The sequence below is a fragment of the Diadema antillarum genome, unplaced genomic scaffold (genome assembly GCF_040938485.1).
Source record: "Diadema antillarum isolate AM-2024a unplaced genomic scaffold, OU_Dant_1.0 seq00001319_RagTag, whole genome shotgun sequence".
NCBI classification, from domain to species: domain Eukaryota; kingdom Metazoa; phylum Echinodermata; class Echinoidea; order Diadematoida; family Diadematidae; genus Diadema; species Diadema antillarum.
In genome coordinates, this window is record NW_027272091.1 from 446110 (window position 1) to 465489 (window position 19380).

Below are 19380 nucleotides of genomic sequence, written 5' to 3' on the forward strand. Positions count from 1 at the left end.
CGGATATTAACGTGTGTGTTTATGTATAGTAAATATCATAATTATGATAATGCATATGAAATAGTTAATGCATTTTTCAAATATAGGATATATCAAAATATGCATATATGTACATATGATATATATGCATATTTTTATATATTTTTATATCTATTATGCTGTCTTGAACCTAATGACGGCATAATAGTAAAGCCCAACGCACAATACACGACTTTCGGTCGCACGCCTAACAATGCCTAAGCGACTTTGGATCTGAAATAAACAAACGTGTTTATTAATATAAGGATACTGAGATTCATTTCATATCCAAAATCTGTCAGTCGTGCGACCGAAGGTATAGCGTGCGGCGGGCTTAACTAATCTGGTTGCTACACAGAAAGGTTCATGTTTATTTTATGTGCAATGTAGCTTTTCTCCCCCCCCCCCCCCCCCCCCCCCCCCCCCCCTCTAACACTCTCTCCTTGTCCCTGCACAATGACTTTCCTTTTTTCGCTAAAATTAACGAACAAAATCGCACTTTTTTTCTGCAATGCTAATAAACAATTTCACCTTCCTCTGATGAGACTGGAAAGAGCACTCTCCATCAGACGGGATTTTTCTTTTTTCATGGTTTGACCTTGCCCAGTCTCCGTTTCCAGGTAAATTATTGATGGAAATATACGCCCATGTATTCAGATTATCCGTTGTTTCCCTTCTAGCGATTTTTTTTTCATATTTGCCTTTGTATCTGACATTTGATAAGAAGAAATGGCGCCCAGTGGGATGGGGATAATACTTTATCATAATGCATGCCTGGTGGCCTGAGCTTATATCGGCTGATCATGAGTGCGAAGAACTTTCTGCCATTATTTAAATGTTGCGTGCCGAAAAGTCGACAAGCAGAGCTTTCGTACTGCTTAAAGGGGATGGCTAGTAACTGATCGGTGGGATTCAGTGGGAATGCTGGGGGATGATTGTTCCATTCCTTTTGGGATTCATTTAAGAGTATACATTATATATTATCTATTGTGTGAAAATTATTTGCTTCAGAATGGTTTCATATTCAAGTAATGTGCAGTTTAATGTTTCCAGGTTAGCATGCCTGCACAGTGACGGGGCATTAAACTGCACATTACTTGAATATGAGACCTTTCTGAAGCAAATAATTTTCACACAACGATAGATATATTGTACTCTTAAATGAATCCCACAAAAATTGGAACAATCATCCCCCAGCATTCCCACTGATTCCCACTGATCACTTGCTAGCCATCCCCTGGCTGCTAATGTTTGTTTATGTACTGTTTTTGTGTTAATGTAAGGGTGTGTGTGTGTGTGTGTGTGTGTGTGTGTGTGTGTGCGTGTGTGCGTGTGTGTGTTCAACGAACCTATTTCCATAAGCACTACTTGCGGTATAGGCTAATGCATGGGCATAGAAGCAGTAGAACAGTTTGTCATAAAAATACAATGCATTCGCGTGTGTGTGTGTCATGTGTGTGTGTGGGGGGGGGGGGGTTTGCGTGTAGTGTGTGTGTGTGGGTCAGTGTATGTGTATATGTCAAGTGTTTGTATATATAGAAAGCTGGGCGAGGGGGTCGACAGGTGCAAGGGGAAGAGAGGGTGAAGGGGATTTGAAAAAAATATATATAATCATATATAGATTACAGGATTGATGGGGGTGGGCAGCTGGGGAGAGCTCCGGGGGAGTGGGGTCTTTGGTCAATATACAGTATAACTACATTCTGTTTGGCTGTACAATTGTGTGTTTGTGTGTGTGTGTGTGTGTGTGTGTGTGTGTGTGTGTGTGTGTGTTCATTCCAATCAATAATTTTTGATGGCTGGAACGCCAAGTGTCAAATATGTACTTTCAATGTTTATTCCTAATGAATAATACTATACACCATACAGTGCACTCTCGTTATAACGAACACGGTTATAACGAAATTCCGGTTACAACGAAATAGAAATTCAGGCCGCAACATTATCCTCTCTATATGTTTTCTTATTGTTTATTAGTTCGGTTATAGCGAAATTTCGATATAACGAAAGAAAATTGCCGGTATAACGGGAGTCCACTGTAAAATATGTAAAATTACCCGAAACAGATGTCAGAGACAATTCGACGGATTGTTAATTTTTTTATGTTTGAATGGAATAATAAAGATTATTGAAAATAAAAGTGTGTGAAAGGATGTGGGTTTGTCCGCGAAGTCATATTTATGCTTATTAGCGCCTGTGCGCAAGGCGTGTTTATACTTATATGTATCTAATGTTCTACTGTAATTGGCCAATCAGCCATAAATGTTTCAGTGTATCCCAAAGCTTGTTACAATACATCCGCTGTCGTCTGCGCTAATAGAAGGGAACTTTAAGAGTTAAAGCTCTTGGCATTTTTAATTAAGAAAAAAATATAGTATGACTCTATCTTTTTCCGTGTATAACAATAGTAAATGGTATTTGATTTCGGGTCAGAAATCTGACGACAACAACAGTCTCGTGTGCAAACATTAAAAATAGATAAAGCACTTGTTACATTGATGTGTGCCTCTGGCTATCACACAATGGCGTATACGAAGAATCTTATTTATCAAAAAAAAATAAAAACGAGCTAACTCCATTCTTGTTGAGATCTTTGCCATTAAAGGTGCTAACGCTCCCCCCCCCCCCCATAATAAGAAAATATTATGGGATATTTTTAATCATAACTTCAAGAACATTCCTTGTTATGTTAGGTATCATTGGTATGGTATATTATTTCGCTCTATCTGACGTGGGACTTACTATAGGATATTTTATAGAAATAGTCATAATACGTTCCATTTTGCGATGGAACTGTTCATAATCATATCACAAAGAACACTGGCTGCTGTGATATGTATTTGACCATTTATACGTGGGGCTATTTGTATCTCCTGATACTGTAGTTTGTTTTTTATTTGTTGTTGCATCTGTTCATCACAAAACTGAAGAATAGACTAATGAAGCTAAAACCCAAACAGAAACATGTTGTTTGTCACATCACAAACATGCGTATACCTGATGAAAAGCTGTAAAAGAACACTATAGGCCCTGTACATCACACAGTGCAAGCAGTTCAAGCAGTTCAACGCAATGCATACTAAGTAATGCATAGGCAACTTAGGATTACCAAAGGGTCAAATATATAACCTATAACTCATCCTACAAACGGAGACACCACACCCTTTTTTTTCAAACAGCGACTAAAATATACACAGAAGCGCGCAGTCAATTTTGTAATATTATTATCATCTGGCAAAGGTCTGGAGGTGAAATTGAGTCGAATTCTCGAACATGTTTTTCAGACGTGACTACATTCTGTCGGTGGCATGACAAGAATGTATATTTCAATCTACAATAGCCAGTGGGTTTCGATTACAGAATAGAGATATTGAATGAAAAAAAATGCTCGTTTCATCATCATTATCAATAATGGTAACCTCCCCTTGATACGAAGCGGCGGTGGATGAAAGGGGACTTGTTCATGGAAAGCAATTTTTATTTGACGCTCATCTTCGATTTCTTTGACTTGTTTGATTTCCGTTCAATATTTCACATGAACGATTTCCCGTAGGTTTCAAGTATGCAGCACAAAGATATTGAAAAAAAAATGCTGGTTTTATCATCAAAATCTTTACTTGTAACCTTCCCGATAAAGCAGCAATATTTGGAAGAGGATTTTTTGTTTCTTCTTCTTCATGGAAATTGATTCTTCCTATAATTATAGTCATTGATGGTGTCTTTCATTTATCCGCTTTCCTTCCAACCCTCCCTTGATAATCATCTCACCTTCATCAAGTTATAGAATATATAATTTTTTCTCTCTTATATAAAACATAATTATGTATATATACATATTATGCATATGCATATAGTGTGACTACATTGTCAACTTTATGTGTGTGTGTGTGTGTGTGTGTGCGTGTGTTTGTGTGTGTGTGTGTGTGTGTGGTGAGTGTGGATAGATCAATGGAGTTCAATCATATTTCAATCTACACTGTGATATAACTGAAGAAAAAAACGCGGTTTGCTAGAACTCTTTCTTTGTGTCTATCATACCATCGAACCAGCTATGCAATCATTATAGTAATGGCGACTATACACTCCAACTTATAATCACTGGTTGATAATAAGTTTGCCACATAATTCTTATTGTGTATGTGTGTTCCATACAGAGTTTGGTGATGTGACGCTAGCACGCATACACACACAGACACACACACACATTATTTTTCATCACATTTTTTTTTTAATTTATGATTCCTATAATGCAAATGGAAATTTACACAATCACTTTGAATGTGTTTACAAATTGAACCAAACAATTATGGATTCTTTTTCTGACATATACAAATCAATTCATTACGATGAAAGAAATAACACCAAGACTTAGAGGCACAGGGACAGACACACGAACACACACACACACACACACAAAAAAAAAAAACAGACACACACGCACAAAACAATAGCAACAACAACAACAACAACAACCCGGGTTTGACGGCCGGAACGAACGCGAAATGGAACGCCATTTAGTGCACGAGTGTAAATCAAACCAATACAATAAATATTGTAGAAAATATCCCTCTGAAATTGTTGTGGAATATCAAAATATCGCCTGTTTTCAGGGGAGAATGATGCTCATGACTAAACCAGCTGACGATGAGATTGAACAAATTTCTACTTCTGCGATGTTCATGAATAACATTTCTGATTTATCATCATCATAGGAGACCTTGAGATGATTAAATTGTAGATTTTTTCTAGTGTTTTTTTTTTTATTTCGAACACACTGGAAACAGAGTTTCAGACTTTATTGTGATTGGGGTGGGGAACTAGAATGCTTTCATAATTCCAAACTAATCACAATGAACAAGCATGATGACAAAAGCAGATTTACATTGATTATAATATGATGCTTTGTTATGATTTGACAATGACTCATATTTTCTTCCGTTTGTTTCTTCTATTTATATATCGGACAACTTTGGCCATTACCATGATTACTTATTGGCGTATAATCTCCCTCGCTTTCGGTCACATTTCCTGGCATACACGGCCAAATGAGTAGTGTCTGTGTCCTTATATTGCTATGTTACAATATATATTATTTGCATTCTAAAAAAAAGTATTGTTGATAGTGTGCTTGTATTATCAGCATCATAATATCATATCAATGACCAAATGTACAAAAAAATTATTGTACATATCTAGATGAATATACTAACATAAATACATCTTATTGGTATATTGGCATATTGGTTTATTGGTAGAGCTGTTGTTTTCTTTTCAGTGTTCTGCGTCCTATAGCTTTTTAGTGGAATATTCTTTTCCAGCGTTATGATTACCTCTTCTTTGTATTTGTTTCTATGACAAAGTGTGCACTGTTCCTTTTTTTTGTTATAATACCATTCGTGCGTATATTTTTTATTGTGTTCAATGAACTGTCCTTCCCAGCTGGTTGAAAGTCAAACTGACACATGTATACCGCTTTGTATCATGTATTTTTTTTAATGGAAATAGATAAGCTAAACTATTGAAACTATTGAAAGAATAAGGCAATATCCAGTGTAATAATCGTTATCTTGACAAGATAGCTATACTATTCAATCTTGTCCTCATGAGATTCTGGAATTATCGACTGCAAAGGACCCCCTCATGAGGCTTCGAAGGCAGGAAATTATCGTGTTTGTCTATGATACGACCAACAACACTCCCCTTCTAGGTTGATATCGGCAGTTGATCGAAGAGCGTGGGTGTTAATTTTGACTCAGTACCTACACGTCTTTGTTAAAATCATGCATAAAAAATTAAAACAACTAAGGAAGAAAACTTGGAAGGAATTTTACCTGGATACATTCTGTCTTTGCCATTTATGGCAACGCGCGATTCCTGTCAAGAATCGTGCTGGCAAGAAAATAGAATTCTACATAATGGATGGTAATCACTCTTGAAACCTTTACAAATTCTCTGATCATTATTATGATAATGCAGTAACTGCTCAGTGGGAATCAGTGGGAATGCTAGGGGATGATTGTTCCAATCCTTGTGGGATTCATTTAAGAATACATTATATATCACTATTGTTGTGTGGAAATTATTTGCTTCAGAATAGTCTCATATTCAAGTAATGTGCAGTTTAATGTTAACGATCGCCCCGTCACTGTACATGTCATGCATGCTTAGCTGGAAACATTAAACTGCACATTACTTGAATATGAGACCATTCTGAAGCAAAAAAAAAAATCACACAACAATAGATATTAATGTACTCTTAAATGAATCCCACAAGGATTGAACAATCATCCCCCAGCATTCCCACTGATTCCCACTGATCAGTTACTATATAGCCATCCCCTTCTTAGGGAGTATCTCACTGAAGCGGCGAACTTTTGCGAACGTATAAGCGAATTTGAGATTCGCCAACTTTTCTGACGAATGTTTGCGAAAAATCAGGGTTCGCTTCTGCCATTAGCGACAAGTTAGCGACTTTTAGCGACAAGTTAGCGACAATTAGCACCACTTGAGCGAATGTTTGCGAAAGTGTTTTAGAAACACAGGTGGCGACTATTAGCGACTGTCGGCAAATGTTAGCGAAAGTTTTGCCAATATTAGCAACTGTTTGCCAATCCCTTGCGACAATCTGAGAATGTTTTGGGACCTGGAAGAGTACCAGGCGATTACGTATAGTCAGACCCATAAAACGAACGTCCAACCTTCCACTGCATTCAGATCTCTTGTGACCACCGTTCAAAATGGTTTTCCAGAATATGGGAATGAGGACTTCTTCTCCTCCTTCTGTTTTCTCTCCCCATCATCAGAGGGTGATAAGACAGAAGACTCCTCATCCTCTTCAACCTTAGTGGGTTCATCAGCAGCACCAGGGGGGTCAGCCGCAACCTCTTGGACTGGAGTAGCCTTTTGTCAAGGCCCTCTCGCTGTATGGTGAAGAGAGCCCAGCTGAGTGGGGTTGCGCGAGGTCGCGCTCGGCTGGGCTCGCTTCGCTCGCCCATTCCAGCGAGAGGGCCTTGTGACAAAAGGCTAGGACTGGAGGGAGTTCTTCTTCAACCGGGTCCCGGGCATGGACTTCCCCCGTCCCCCGAAGGGCCTTTATAGCTTTCCTGTTTACACCTTGCTTTTTCTGCATGACGAACTTAAACTATAAGACACATTTCTCTCAATGAGTCAATCATTTTATGGTTACCACATGGTTACTTGTTCGCTAGCACTGGCGAATTAAAAAAAAAAATGTTAGCGACACCGTGTTGTTACGACCGTTTGGGAATTCTTACGAGTGTTTTACGAATGTTTGCAACTGTTAGCAAAATACAAATTCGCAAAGAAATTTTGAACATGTTCAAAATTCCTTTCCGACAAGAAAAACTGTATATACGTTCGCAAACGTTCGCCGCTCAGTGAGATACCCTCAGTGTTACCACTTTACACTAACCATGACGCAGTGTGCCGTACCCAGCACAGCTAGACAACAAATCGATAAATCATTGGTTGACAATACGCCTATCGATTAAAGGGGAATACTTTAGCATAGGTGTTAATGCAGATGAAAACTTAATAATAAAAAACAAAGATAGTTTGTTTGTTTATGTTTTTTTCTTCTTTTCTTTTTTAAAAGTTGGGATAATACGGCTTTGGCGAAGCTTTGATTGTATCATAAAACCAACACCCAGGCCCCAGGTTCGTCTATTCCTGACGATGTAGCCTACACAAAGCATTTTGGGGCATTTCCTGATCCCTTTCAGAGTATATCTAAATCTCAAGTCTTGACATATAAACCTCCCCCCTCTTCCCCCCCCCCCACTCTCTCTCTCTCTCTCTCTGACGTGTCTGAGTTCAAAAGAGAGCATGTCCTGCATATACATTCTAGTCTAAGGCCAGCTCTCACTCAGCCTAAAAGTTTTGCCGCAAAGGGAAACTCCACTCAAAATTAAAAATCAAACAAAAGCAGCACTAAATTTGCATCGACATAACGAACAAACAGCCTTCCCTCCGCTTTTTGGCGGATCAAAAAAAAAAAAATCACAATAACCATGAATTTCCAAGGGTACCTTATAATTATTCTGTCTGTTAGGGGGGGGGGGAGGGAGGTACCATTGACATTGAGCCCCTCCCCGGTTCCGCAGCTCTCTTCCCCCTTTCCCCCCCCCCCCAACTGTAATGATTCTTCGTTTTGTTCTTGTCATAGTTTTACCCTTTTTTTAAGTACACCAAGATTATGCATAATGATGAGAATTATATATACCTTCTAGAACTAGGTCGAATACGTGCTTTTTTGGTACTTAGATTGAGTCGCATCAAATTAAAATTTTGTGAAATTTAACTTTTATCGTCTCTATAACTTCCTCTTTTTCTACTTTGTCATTGACACTTGTTTGTCAGAGGCTATAATGCAAACGTTTCGGCTCATTCAAATCCTTTTCTTTAGTTGGTGGCCATGGGCGTCACCAGGGGGGGTGCGTTGGGTGCGAACGCACCCCCCTTCAGATCCTTAAAAAAAAAAAAAAAAAAAAAAAAAAAAAAAATCAGTCTGCGAGCGACCTCAACGCCGGACGCTAAATAATTATTCTTTTCTATTTTCTTTTTTTTAATATATATTTTGCACCAAGGACACACACACACACACACACACACACAAAAAAAAAAAAATCGTCGGCAAAAACAATTCGCACCCCTGGTTCTGGCAGCACTGATTTTATACATATCTATTAGTATTCTACAGTGTTTACTATTTATCGAACGTACTGTACATCCGTACGATAGGAGCACTTAAATATACGTTTGCATGTACGTGTGCTACTTACAAGTATGTAGGGTCTATGTACGTTACTTCTGACGAATCCATATTGCCAGCCCAAGAGCGAGCCTTAGCCTCATTAAAAAAATAAATAAAAAATGGAGGGGCAAGCATATTTTAGTTTTGCCCCCCCCCCATAATTAATGATTTCCGAAATGAGAAGATTTCTTGCTCTTGAAAGAAAACAAAAATGTTGCCCCCATAAAATATTGGAAGGCAAGCGCACCATCTATTTTGCCCCACCCCACATAATCATAATTCCCGCGATGAAAAGATTTTCTTGCTTTTTTGTTAGAATTCAAGAAATTTGTTCAATCATTTCACCCAAAAGCAGTGGCATAACTACGGGGGGGGGGGTGCGCCCCCTCCCAATCCGCTGGTAAAAAAAAAAAAAAAAAATACCGAAATAGTAGTTCAAGTGTTAGTAAACTGCTTTTGAATGAAAGGGGGATCGAGAAATAAGATATTTTTGTATGATTTCTTTTAACCATTAAATAGGTATATAGTGTGAAACATTGTTCAAAAAGCCCGGACCCGACAAAAGATTATGATTCCTGGTTGGCATTCTGCATATAAGCAGGATGTGCGCAGTGTACTCAGTACATCCGAACGAAGAGTCGCTACAATGTTGCGCAATGTGATGTAGAATGTACACCTTTGTACCTTACGCTTCGTTATATCAAAACTAGATCATTGATTTTGCAGTGTTGCTTTACATACTAGTCTACATAAAAATGTCTTGCATTGCCAATAAACAGACTTGACCTGGGCTAATTCCTAACTTTTCCATGTATATAATACACACACACAAACAAACACGTACATATAGTTTAGGGGATGCTCTAAAGTGCAGATTTTGGACATCCTTTCCCCGCTTGGTCATTTCGACGCCACCTCGCTGGTCATACCTCCCCCAGTCAACATAAACCCACACCCTTGACTACCAGTGGCGGATCCAGGGGGAGGGGCGCACCGGGCGTCCCCCCCCCCCTTTTTAATTTCCAAAGCGAAAAAAAAAATAGCTGCAAACGGCAGTTTTTGGACAGTAAAATGTCAACATTTTTAAGCTCGCTCGCTCCTCTCGCTCGCATTTAGTCGTAATGCCATTCTCCTGAAGTTGCTGCCAGTAATTGAGGGCAGTTGCGCCTGGTGCTCCCCTCCCCCCTAAATTTCCAAAAAAAATATAGCTACAAACGGCAGTTTGGGGACCGTAAAATGTCAAAATTTTCATGCTCGCTCGCTCCGTTCGCTCGCATTTAATCTTTATGCCATTCTTCTGATGTTGCTGCCAGTAATTGCCTGCAGTTGCGCCCGGTGCGCCCCCCCCCTTATTTCCAAAGCGAAAAAAAAATGGCTAAGAACGGCAGTTTTTGGACTGTAAAATGTAAAATTTTCAAGCTCGCTCGCTCGCTCGCATTTAATTGTTATGCAATTCACCTGATATTGCTGCCAGTAATTGCCAGTAGTCTTACGCCCGGTGCCCCTCCCCCCTTAATTTCCAAAGCGAAAAAATATGGCTACTACGAACGGCAGTTTTTGGACTGTAAAATGTAAAATTTTCAAGCTCGCTCGTTCCGCTCGCTCGAATGTAATCATTATGCTTTCCTGATATTGCTGACAGTATTTGCCAACAGTTGCGCCCGATGCGCCCCTTAAATTCTAAAGCGAAGAAATATAGCTACAAACGGCAGTTTGTTTGTTTTTTACTGTAAAATGTCAAAATTTCCAAGCTCGCTCGCTCGCTCGCTCGCATTTAATTGTTACGCAATTCTCCTGATGTTGCTGCCAGTAATTGCCGGCAGTTGCGCCCGGTGCCTCCCCCCCCCCCTCCTTTATTTCCAAAGCAAAAAAATATGGCTCCAAATGGCAGTTTTTGGACTGTAAAATGTCAAAATTTTCAAGCTCGCTCTCTTCGCTCGCTCGCATTTGATTGCTATGCCATTCACCTGATGTTGCTGCCAGTACTTGCCAGCAGTTGCGCCCGGTGCGCCCCCCTTTATTTCCAAAGCAAATAAACATGGCTACAAACAGCAGTTTTTGGACTCTAAAATGTCAAAATTTTCAAGCTCACTCGCTCGCTCGCTCGCATTTAATTGTTATGCAATTCTCCTGATGTTGCTACCAGTAATTACCGGCAGTTGCGCCCGTTGCGCCCCCCACCCCTCCTTTATTTCCAAAGCGAAAAAATATGGCTCCAAATGGCAATTTTGGGACTGTAAAATGTCCAAAATTTCAAGCTCGTTGTGCCATTCTCCTGATATCGCTGCCAGTAATTTGTCGTTTCACACCGTCATTCCATAATCCATTAATAGGGGGTACAACCCCCTCCGGCACTTCCACACCCTCCCCCCCCCCCCACCCTTGCTCGCTCCCTCGCATCCCCCCCCCCCCAAAAAAAAATGAAATCCTAGCTGAGCCGGTGCCCTTTCCCCGCTTGGTTTCCCTCAAAAAAACAGAAAAAGTCTAGGGATTGAGAGCTTCCTATATTCCAAATGTCTGTCCAAAAATCTCGTAAACATTTAGTGTCAAAACGCACCCCCCTTGAAAAAAAGCTGGTGACGCCCCTGGTGGCGGATCAATAACTTGCTGAACAATGCACGCGAAGAGATGGGTCTGCATTCTACACTAAGTCGGACGATCTGCAGACATGACGTAAAATATCGTACGATGCATGTGTCTGTTCGCTAGTACACACAGAGATAATGCTGTCTGCTTCTGTCCTCAAAACTGCGCTGTCATTACGTTTTTCCCCACTTCTAAGAGAGTTTTTAGTCTGCAGACAGTTTGTAGCACGGTATGTTCTCAGACATTTTTAAACGTTTACATGTTATGACTGTAAAGGGGGTCAGTTAGAGGGAGTTTAGAGCCCTCTACTCAGCCAGTGCGGTAGACGATAAATAACCCGTTTGTAGAGACTGACCACAGTCCCACCCTATTGTTATTGCGTCATGTGTTTTGTGCGTATAGCAGTTAGAATAATTTGTCGAAAAGTTCGCCTCTTTTCAACATTTTGGTTCATTTTCTTAATCAGGATTGGAGATTGTGATGTGGATTAAGACTCCAGTGATTCTTTACTTACTTGGAGTTTACTTGGATGTAGAGACGTAAAGCGTTGCTTATTTGCCCCTCCAGGTTTCATTGTCCCTCTGGTCTGATATATGGGCTGTACTTAGGGGATGGCTGTTCCAGTGTTTCTCAAGGATAGATTTGAATTGATTAACACTTGTTGCTCTGACAGCTGCGTCTGGTAGAGAGATCCAATTGTTACAACTGCGAACAGAGAAGGTTTTTTGTCGCAACATATATTTGGATCTGGGTTTTCTGACTTTCATGCAGTGGCCTCTGGTTCTGGAGCTTTCAACCAATTGAAAGAATTTGTGTACATCAAGGTGGTCAATCCCATTCATGATCTTATAGATTTGTAGAACCTCTGCTCTTTGTCTCCTGTATGCAAGAGTCTCCAAACCCAGGGCTTTCAGTCTGTCTGGATATTCCAGGTGGCGAAGATGTGGAAGTTGACGTGTGGCTCTTTGCTGCACTTTCTCTAACAAATCCTCATCTCTTTTGAACATAGGACACCATACCGAGTTGCAATATTCTAGTGTGGGTCGGATGATAGACTTGTAGAGCTTAAGCCATCCTCTTTCATTCAGGCTAGAAAAGGATCTGTTCAGAATGCCAAGCTTGGTATTGGCTCTTTTGGTTATCTCAGCAACATGCTCGGAAAAAGAAAGTGCAGAGTCAAAGGTCACTCCAAGGTCTTTCTCCTGTTCAGCTACAGGGATCCTGCTTTGGCTATCAGTTGTAGATATGGTGTAGTCATTCTTCTGGTTCCGTTTCCCATAGTGAACAACTTTGCATTTTGTGATGTTGAATTGCAACTTCCATTTGTCGGCCCAGGCTGAGACAGCATGAATGTCCTTTTGTAGGTGTTCTGCTTCACTTTGACTGTCAACAACATGATATAATTTGGTATCGTCGGCAAACAATATAATTTCAGATGTCACTTCTTCCGGCAGATCGTTAATGAAGCAGAGAAAGAGCACTGGTCCTAACACACTGCCCTGAGGGATTCCACTGGATACTGAATGTGGAGATGACAGTTTACCATTCACAACGACTCTCTGTGACCTTCCTGTCAAGTAGGCCTCTATCCAGTGGAGAACATGACCAGTTATTCCATAGGCTTGTAATTTGCAAAGCAGGCATTTATGGGACACAGTATCAAATGCTTTCCTGTAGTCTAAATAGATGCAGTCAATGCAGTGACCATTATCTATCTCTGCAGTCCACTCTTCTAGCACTTCGAGGAGTTGCGTCCCGCATGACCTCCCAGAGCGAAATCCATGCTGGTTGTCGGTAAGTAGGTTGTTTCCCTCTAAATGTTCCATCAGGGCTTTTCTCACTATTCTTTCCATTACCTTGCAGACTACTGATGTCAAACTAACAGGTCTGTAGCTTGATGGATCACTTCTTTTTCCTTTCTTAAGAAGTGGCACAACATGAGCTTTTCTCCAAATACCTGGAACTGTGTCTTCCCTCAGTAGTTTAGTGAAAATAATTTGGAGAGGTTCTGCCAGCTCATTGTGCAACTCTTTCAAGACTCTTGAGTGTATATCATCCGGTCCCGGAGATTTGTTGCTGTCTAAATTGGAAAGCAGAGCATTAATATCATCTATAGTGAATTCCACATCATCGAGGACTACAGCAGTTTTCCTGGGCATATCATAGGTTGATGCTGCATCATCTTCAGTGTAAACGCTGCCAAAGAAAGAGTTGAGTGTATCTGCTTTCTCCTGATCATCTTTGGCCCACGTACCATCAGCTTTCAGCAGTTCTGGGATTCCACATTTGGCTTTGGTTTGACTCTTTACGGATCTCCAAAAACTCTTCACGTTAACCTTGACTTCATCGGCTAATTTGTTTTCAAAGTCTGACTTGGCTCTCTTAACCTCGGATGAAGCAATATTCCTGTGCTTAACATATATGGTCCAATCAGCAACAGATCTGCTTTTCTGATATCTGTTCCAAGATTTATGCTTTATTTCAATTGCTTTCTTACATTGGTGGTTCATCCATTCAGGTTGCTTTTTCTGATGTTTCTTTTTGAAGGGAACATAGGCCTCAATACATGTCTGGAGTGATTTCTCAAGGAAATCCCATGCCTCCTCCCCAGAGAGATCTCCAAGCTCCTTTTTCCAATCAATATCTTTCAGTGCATCCCTCATACTGTCATAATCTGCATGGTAGTAACTTGTGCTGAGAACTTCCTCTTCTTCATCGTTTGAGCCAATCAACAACTGTAGATGAAGAGTAACGTGGTCGCTTTTACCAATAGGTGCATCATGACTTACATTCACTACCAACTCCTCTTCATTCGTAAGGGCTAAATCTAGTAGGCTTGGGGTGCATCCACTCCTGTATCTGGTTGGTGACTGCACATGTTGAAACAAGTAGAGATCCTCTATGCAATCAAGAAAATTGGATGCGTCCTCATTCCCACCAGTGAACTGATTTGTGCTCCAGTCAATGTCCTTGTAGTTAATCGAAATGATCTGGCATTTGCAATTGAATTGTGTACACTAAACTTTTAAGTTTGATTAAATTACGTTAGAGCGCGAGCGCATCATCTATTTTTGCAGCAGGCTGTTTGTGTTATTTTTTAAAGCATAATTTCAATCTCGAAGCAAAGTTGAAAGGTCGTGTTAGTGTTTAAGTATGTAACTTAACATGTAGTTTCTATGAAGGGACATTTGAGTGTGTCTTGAATTGAAGTAATTTACTTGTAAATTACATTTACAACTTGAATTTACTTTTTATTCAAGATTTGTTGGTCTGAAGTATACTACTATTAAGTACTAGGAATACTAGTAGGATTAGTCATGTATTTTTCAAATCAAGAGAAAGCTCCTGTAATAATTTCAACAAAAATATGAATGTTGCTGAATAGGATCTCTTGATCCTGTTTTTTTTTCTCTCTTTGAAAATTTTTATTACAGATCAGTGACATGTTTTATCACTGTATGAATATTATCACAACATAAATCTTTGATCACTGTAGTAGACCCCCTATAATACTTTTAGCCATGTACAATTTGCACAATATCAAAGACAAAAATGATGTATTTGAAATCCTATTTGTTCTGTTTATTGGAGGACAAACTTTGACACATCCTGTTACAATTTAATGATAGGTTTACAAGTATAAACTTGACAACCTTGCCAAGGTCTATCTCGCACAAGTCAAAAATTGGCTAAGTCAAGGAAAAACTCTATTCGGCCCTGGATGTATATGAAAATGTGTTATTTCTATTACGTAGGTGTAAGTGAAAATTCTTGTAAATCAAAGTATCTTCCCTTGTCCCTTTGGATTCAAACTGGGCAAGGTTAACTGTATGTAGAAAACTTGTTTGATATATCTATTTTTGGAGATTTCTAATGTCAGATTTACCTTTGGATGAATTGCTTGTTTGTTTATTTGTCTTTGTCTGTCTGTATTTCTGTATTTTCTCTCAGCGGGATCATGACCACAAATGGGCTGGACGACACACAAGTCAAGCTGCTCGCCGAGCAATGCATTGTGGTTGACAAGGATGACAACGTAGTTGGAGCGGCAAGCAAGAAGGAATGCCATTTATACAAAAACATCAAGAATGGTGAGGGAAGGAGACGTGAATACAGAAAGACACAAATTGGGCAATGAAATCGCACAAATTATTTTAAAGGATGACACTAAATTTGCTCCTGCAACAATTGCTCTAGTCTTATTTTCTCCAAGGACTTGGAGATAGGGTAAAGGTTGTAATAGGGTCTTGGGGTTAGTTTGATGTACTGGTAAGGATTAAGATTAGGGTTAGGGTTATGTTTAAGGGTAGGACTGTGTTTGACGTAGCATACAGCATTTCATACAAGCAATTGTCACAGGAGCAAATGTCATGGAACTATTTTAAAGACATGCTCTTCCTTAATCATCTTGTTTCAAATTACAATCTATAATCTGCACCACACAGATCAGAAATAAGAAATTAATCTGTAGTTCAATTAGATAGTAATGGCATCACTTTTCTATGTCAAAGCAGTGGCAACATATTGTGTTTGTGATTTGAAAGTAATTGGATGGTTCCCAGGGCCTTGACCAGACCATTCTGCATCAGCAATGTCTTTTCCCTGCATACTTCAGTCATCATCAAACAATATGTATACATCCGTGTCACTGTAAAACGAGGAATGTTCGCGTGCATTTTAATTTCGCAAATTTCGCGAGCGCCAAGATTCGCGAAATTAAAATGCACGCAAAATTTCTTGTTTACACTATACGCATTGAACGCCAGTGGCAATTCGAGAAAATTTCATGGCATGAAAAAGGCCATCGGCTTCAATTCGTGAAAATTTCGTGCCGCGAATATATCATGTTTGACAGTATTGCCTCTGCTATTACAGTACATTGGTATCAGTTGATCAGAAATGCTTGGTACATTATATCTCCAGTGTGAACTGACCCTGTACGGCTCCTCTGAGCTCATTTCTCTCAGGGATCCATTGCATAATGTTTGATAAGTTAGGATCTCCTTAATGAAGATGAAATTAGCAAGGTATTTTATTACATGTGATCACTGGGAACAGTAGTACAATTGAACTTTGTTATAAAGAGGTTTGATATAGCAAAACTCTCTTATAACAAAGTGTTAAAAGGTCCCAACTCCTTATATTTCTTTGTTTTTGTACCCTGATATAGTGAAAACCTGATTTTCATGGTTCTTACGTCATCACCATTACAAGTTAAGACTTTAACACAGGTTCTGTGGACGTCTTCATAATCTTTGATGTTCATCAATGTAATTTAACCCTTTGAAGACAAGTCCAAAGAATACTCAGGCAGGTGTCTGTGGGAAATGCTTGTTCTAGCAAAATCAGCCCATTCTCAAAGGGTTAAGTGCGAGAGCTGTAAAGGCATATTGAGCTTCACAGCATGATTGAAGGAGTGCTTATGAACCTCAATATTGTACAAGTGTTGACTTTATTTGGGGTCATGTTCTGTATTACAAATGTGCAGGTCTCCTTCATCGAGCATTCAGCGTTTTCCTGTTTAATCAGAAAGGGGAACTTCTTCTCCAGCAGAGGTCTGATGCCAAAATCACATTTCCAGGTACAGTATAACCTTGTTAATAAAGAGGTCTGATATAACAAAACCCTCTTATAACAAGGTGATTTTTAGGTCCCAACTCTTTGTACTTCTTATATTGTAGCCTGGTATAGCAAGAATCCTGATATAACAAGGTAATTGCCATGTTTGTTTGTTTGTTTGTTTGTTTTTTGTTTTTGTTTTTAGGTCCTCGTTAGAATGACATTCTCATGTAGTCAAGTTTGAGAGTCTGATAAAATAACATTTCGAACCTGAGGAACTGGTTTGTAGCAGTTTTGCGAGAGTGGGTTCACAAGCGAGTTTGAGGGGATCGATAATGTGCAAAGCTGACCCTAACGACAAACAATACCAGACAAGACAAGTATCCCATTGTCCTCATTCGAAGGGATTTTAATCACTAATCACTGCATTTTGGTAAAATGTTACGATGTTACAAGGAGTTTGAGCAAAATATGCAAACTTGATAAGCCATGTACTAAGTCTGGTGTGTGAATGTAGCACATGAAGAGTGAAAAATCACACATTCCCATTATTTTCAAGGCTACTGGGCCAATACGTGCTGCAGTCATCCCCTCCATTTTGACGAGGAGATGGAGCTGAAGGGCGCCCTCGGGGTGAAGAGAGCTGCACGGAGAAAGCTGAAGCATGAACTGGGAATAGAGCCTGAACAGGTACCGTAAGCGACTGCATTCCAGTACAGATGCCAATAAGCTGTGTTCAGCTGTGAATCATGGGCCTCTACTGCATCATAGGAGAAAAGCTGCTATGGTTCTCAAGATATAACATTGTGGGGGGACAAAATTGGGGCCCAATTTTTACCTTTTCATTTTTTTTCTTAAAAACACATGGTCAACTTTGTCATCAAACTTGGCAGGCACTGTCACAAGGGTGATGAGATATATTGATATATTTAATAGTAAAAATTCGGACAATGAACCCATCACCCCGGGGACCCCCAGCAGATCCCAGGGACCCCCAGCAGATCCCAGGATCCCCAAAGTTGAGAATCTAGAAAAGAAAGAAAAAACCAAGACAAAATCTTCTATAAAACCAGAAATATTTTGAGTAAATACTTACCTTTCAGGGTTGTTTATAGCAGATCCAGGGGTGGCCCCATTGGGCTGGGACCAAATTTTTGAGCTAGCGGTAGTTTTCACATTTTGATCTTCTTTTTGAAAATGCTTGGTCAAATTTTCTATGCATGAGGCAGATAATAATTATCCCAGTGTGATAAAAACAGACATTATGACCCCCAGGAGGTCCTCAAAGCCCTACCTCTCCCCCCCCCCCCTCCCCTCCCCATTTGGTATGTTCTTAGGTTATAGTCTGCAAAGAGCACATGGAAAGTGAACTTGTGGTACTCGGATAAGCACTAGACTCCTTGGTCTCTTGTTTTATCACCTGACTATAAGCAAAGTTTTATTTTTGCAAGACCTGATATTTCTAGCTGTTTTGTAGAAGACAGCATCACCCATGCTGTCTCCATAATGAAATAGATAACATGCCTAGCATTTAAACATAGAAGTTCACAGTGAAAATTTAAGTCATGTCTGTATTTGTCTTTTTTATCAAAATTAGTAGTAGTATTAGTACCAATTCCAAGAACCAATATTAAGCATGAGTGCTTCTTCGCTATGCTATTCATATCTTGTGCTAGGTGCCTGTAGAAGACTTCACGTATCTCACCCGCGTGCACTACGAGGCCCCTTCTGACGACGGTGTGTGGGGCGAACACGAGATTGATCACGTCCTTGTCGTCCAGCGGGAGGTGGACCTAAAGCCAGAGCCGAACGAGGTCCAGGCGGTGCGCTACGTCACCCCAACCCAGCTGCAGGAACTCCTCGCAGAAGGGGATTGTGGGAAGGCAAAGGTCAGCCCGTGGTTCGCCAAGATTGCCCGGAACCTCTTGATTCCAAAATGGTGGTCGGGCCTGGATGACATCAAGAAATTTCAAGATCCAGAGACAATTCACCGCTTATAGCATCCAAACAGACGCCCTCTCTCTTAGACTAACTTAGGTAAACTGTAAATACCTGTACTAATGTCTGTATGTTCTGCATGTGGTAAAACTCAATGACAAAACTAAATAAATGAGCAAACAAGTTTATGGGCCAGAGTTTAGGTCAGAAAACTCTGAAATAAAGCAAAATACTGCTCTCCCTTGTTATTGTATTCTGAGACTAATTGACTTACTTGTGATTCCAGATCATTTTTTATACATACATGTATTTGTTATATATTGACATCAGAGGTGCATGGTATTCATCAAAGCCTGCAAATTTAAGAAATCTTTACAAATCTTCTATCTAGATTCTTTCTAGAACCAGAAGTGACAGAGTGAAGATAATGTTACAAGTAAGTAGATTGCCCCCCCCCCCCCCAGCCCTGTGGGGTGGGGGACCAAGTTACAGCTCAATTTTCACAT

General features: G+C 39.9%; 1 protein-coding gene across 1 annotated transcript; it reads left to right on the forward strand.

Moving 5' to 3' along the window:
* The first annotated feature begins 11486 nt into the window (after positions 1-11486).
* Positions 11487-18936, forward strand: LOC139708194 (isopentenyl-diphosphate Delta-isomerase 1-like). The gene is made up of 5 exons (XM_071620169.1): positions 11487-11606; positions 15329-15468; positions 16866-16958; positions 17496-17626; positions 18613-18936. The coding sequence occupies exons 1-5, from the start codon at positions 11515-11517 to the stop codon at positions 18934-18936; spliced, it is 780 nt and encodes a 259-aa protein (XP_071476270.1). The 5' UTR covers positions 11487-11514.
* Positions 18937-19380: the final 444 nt, after the last annotated feature.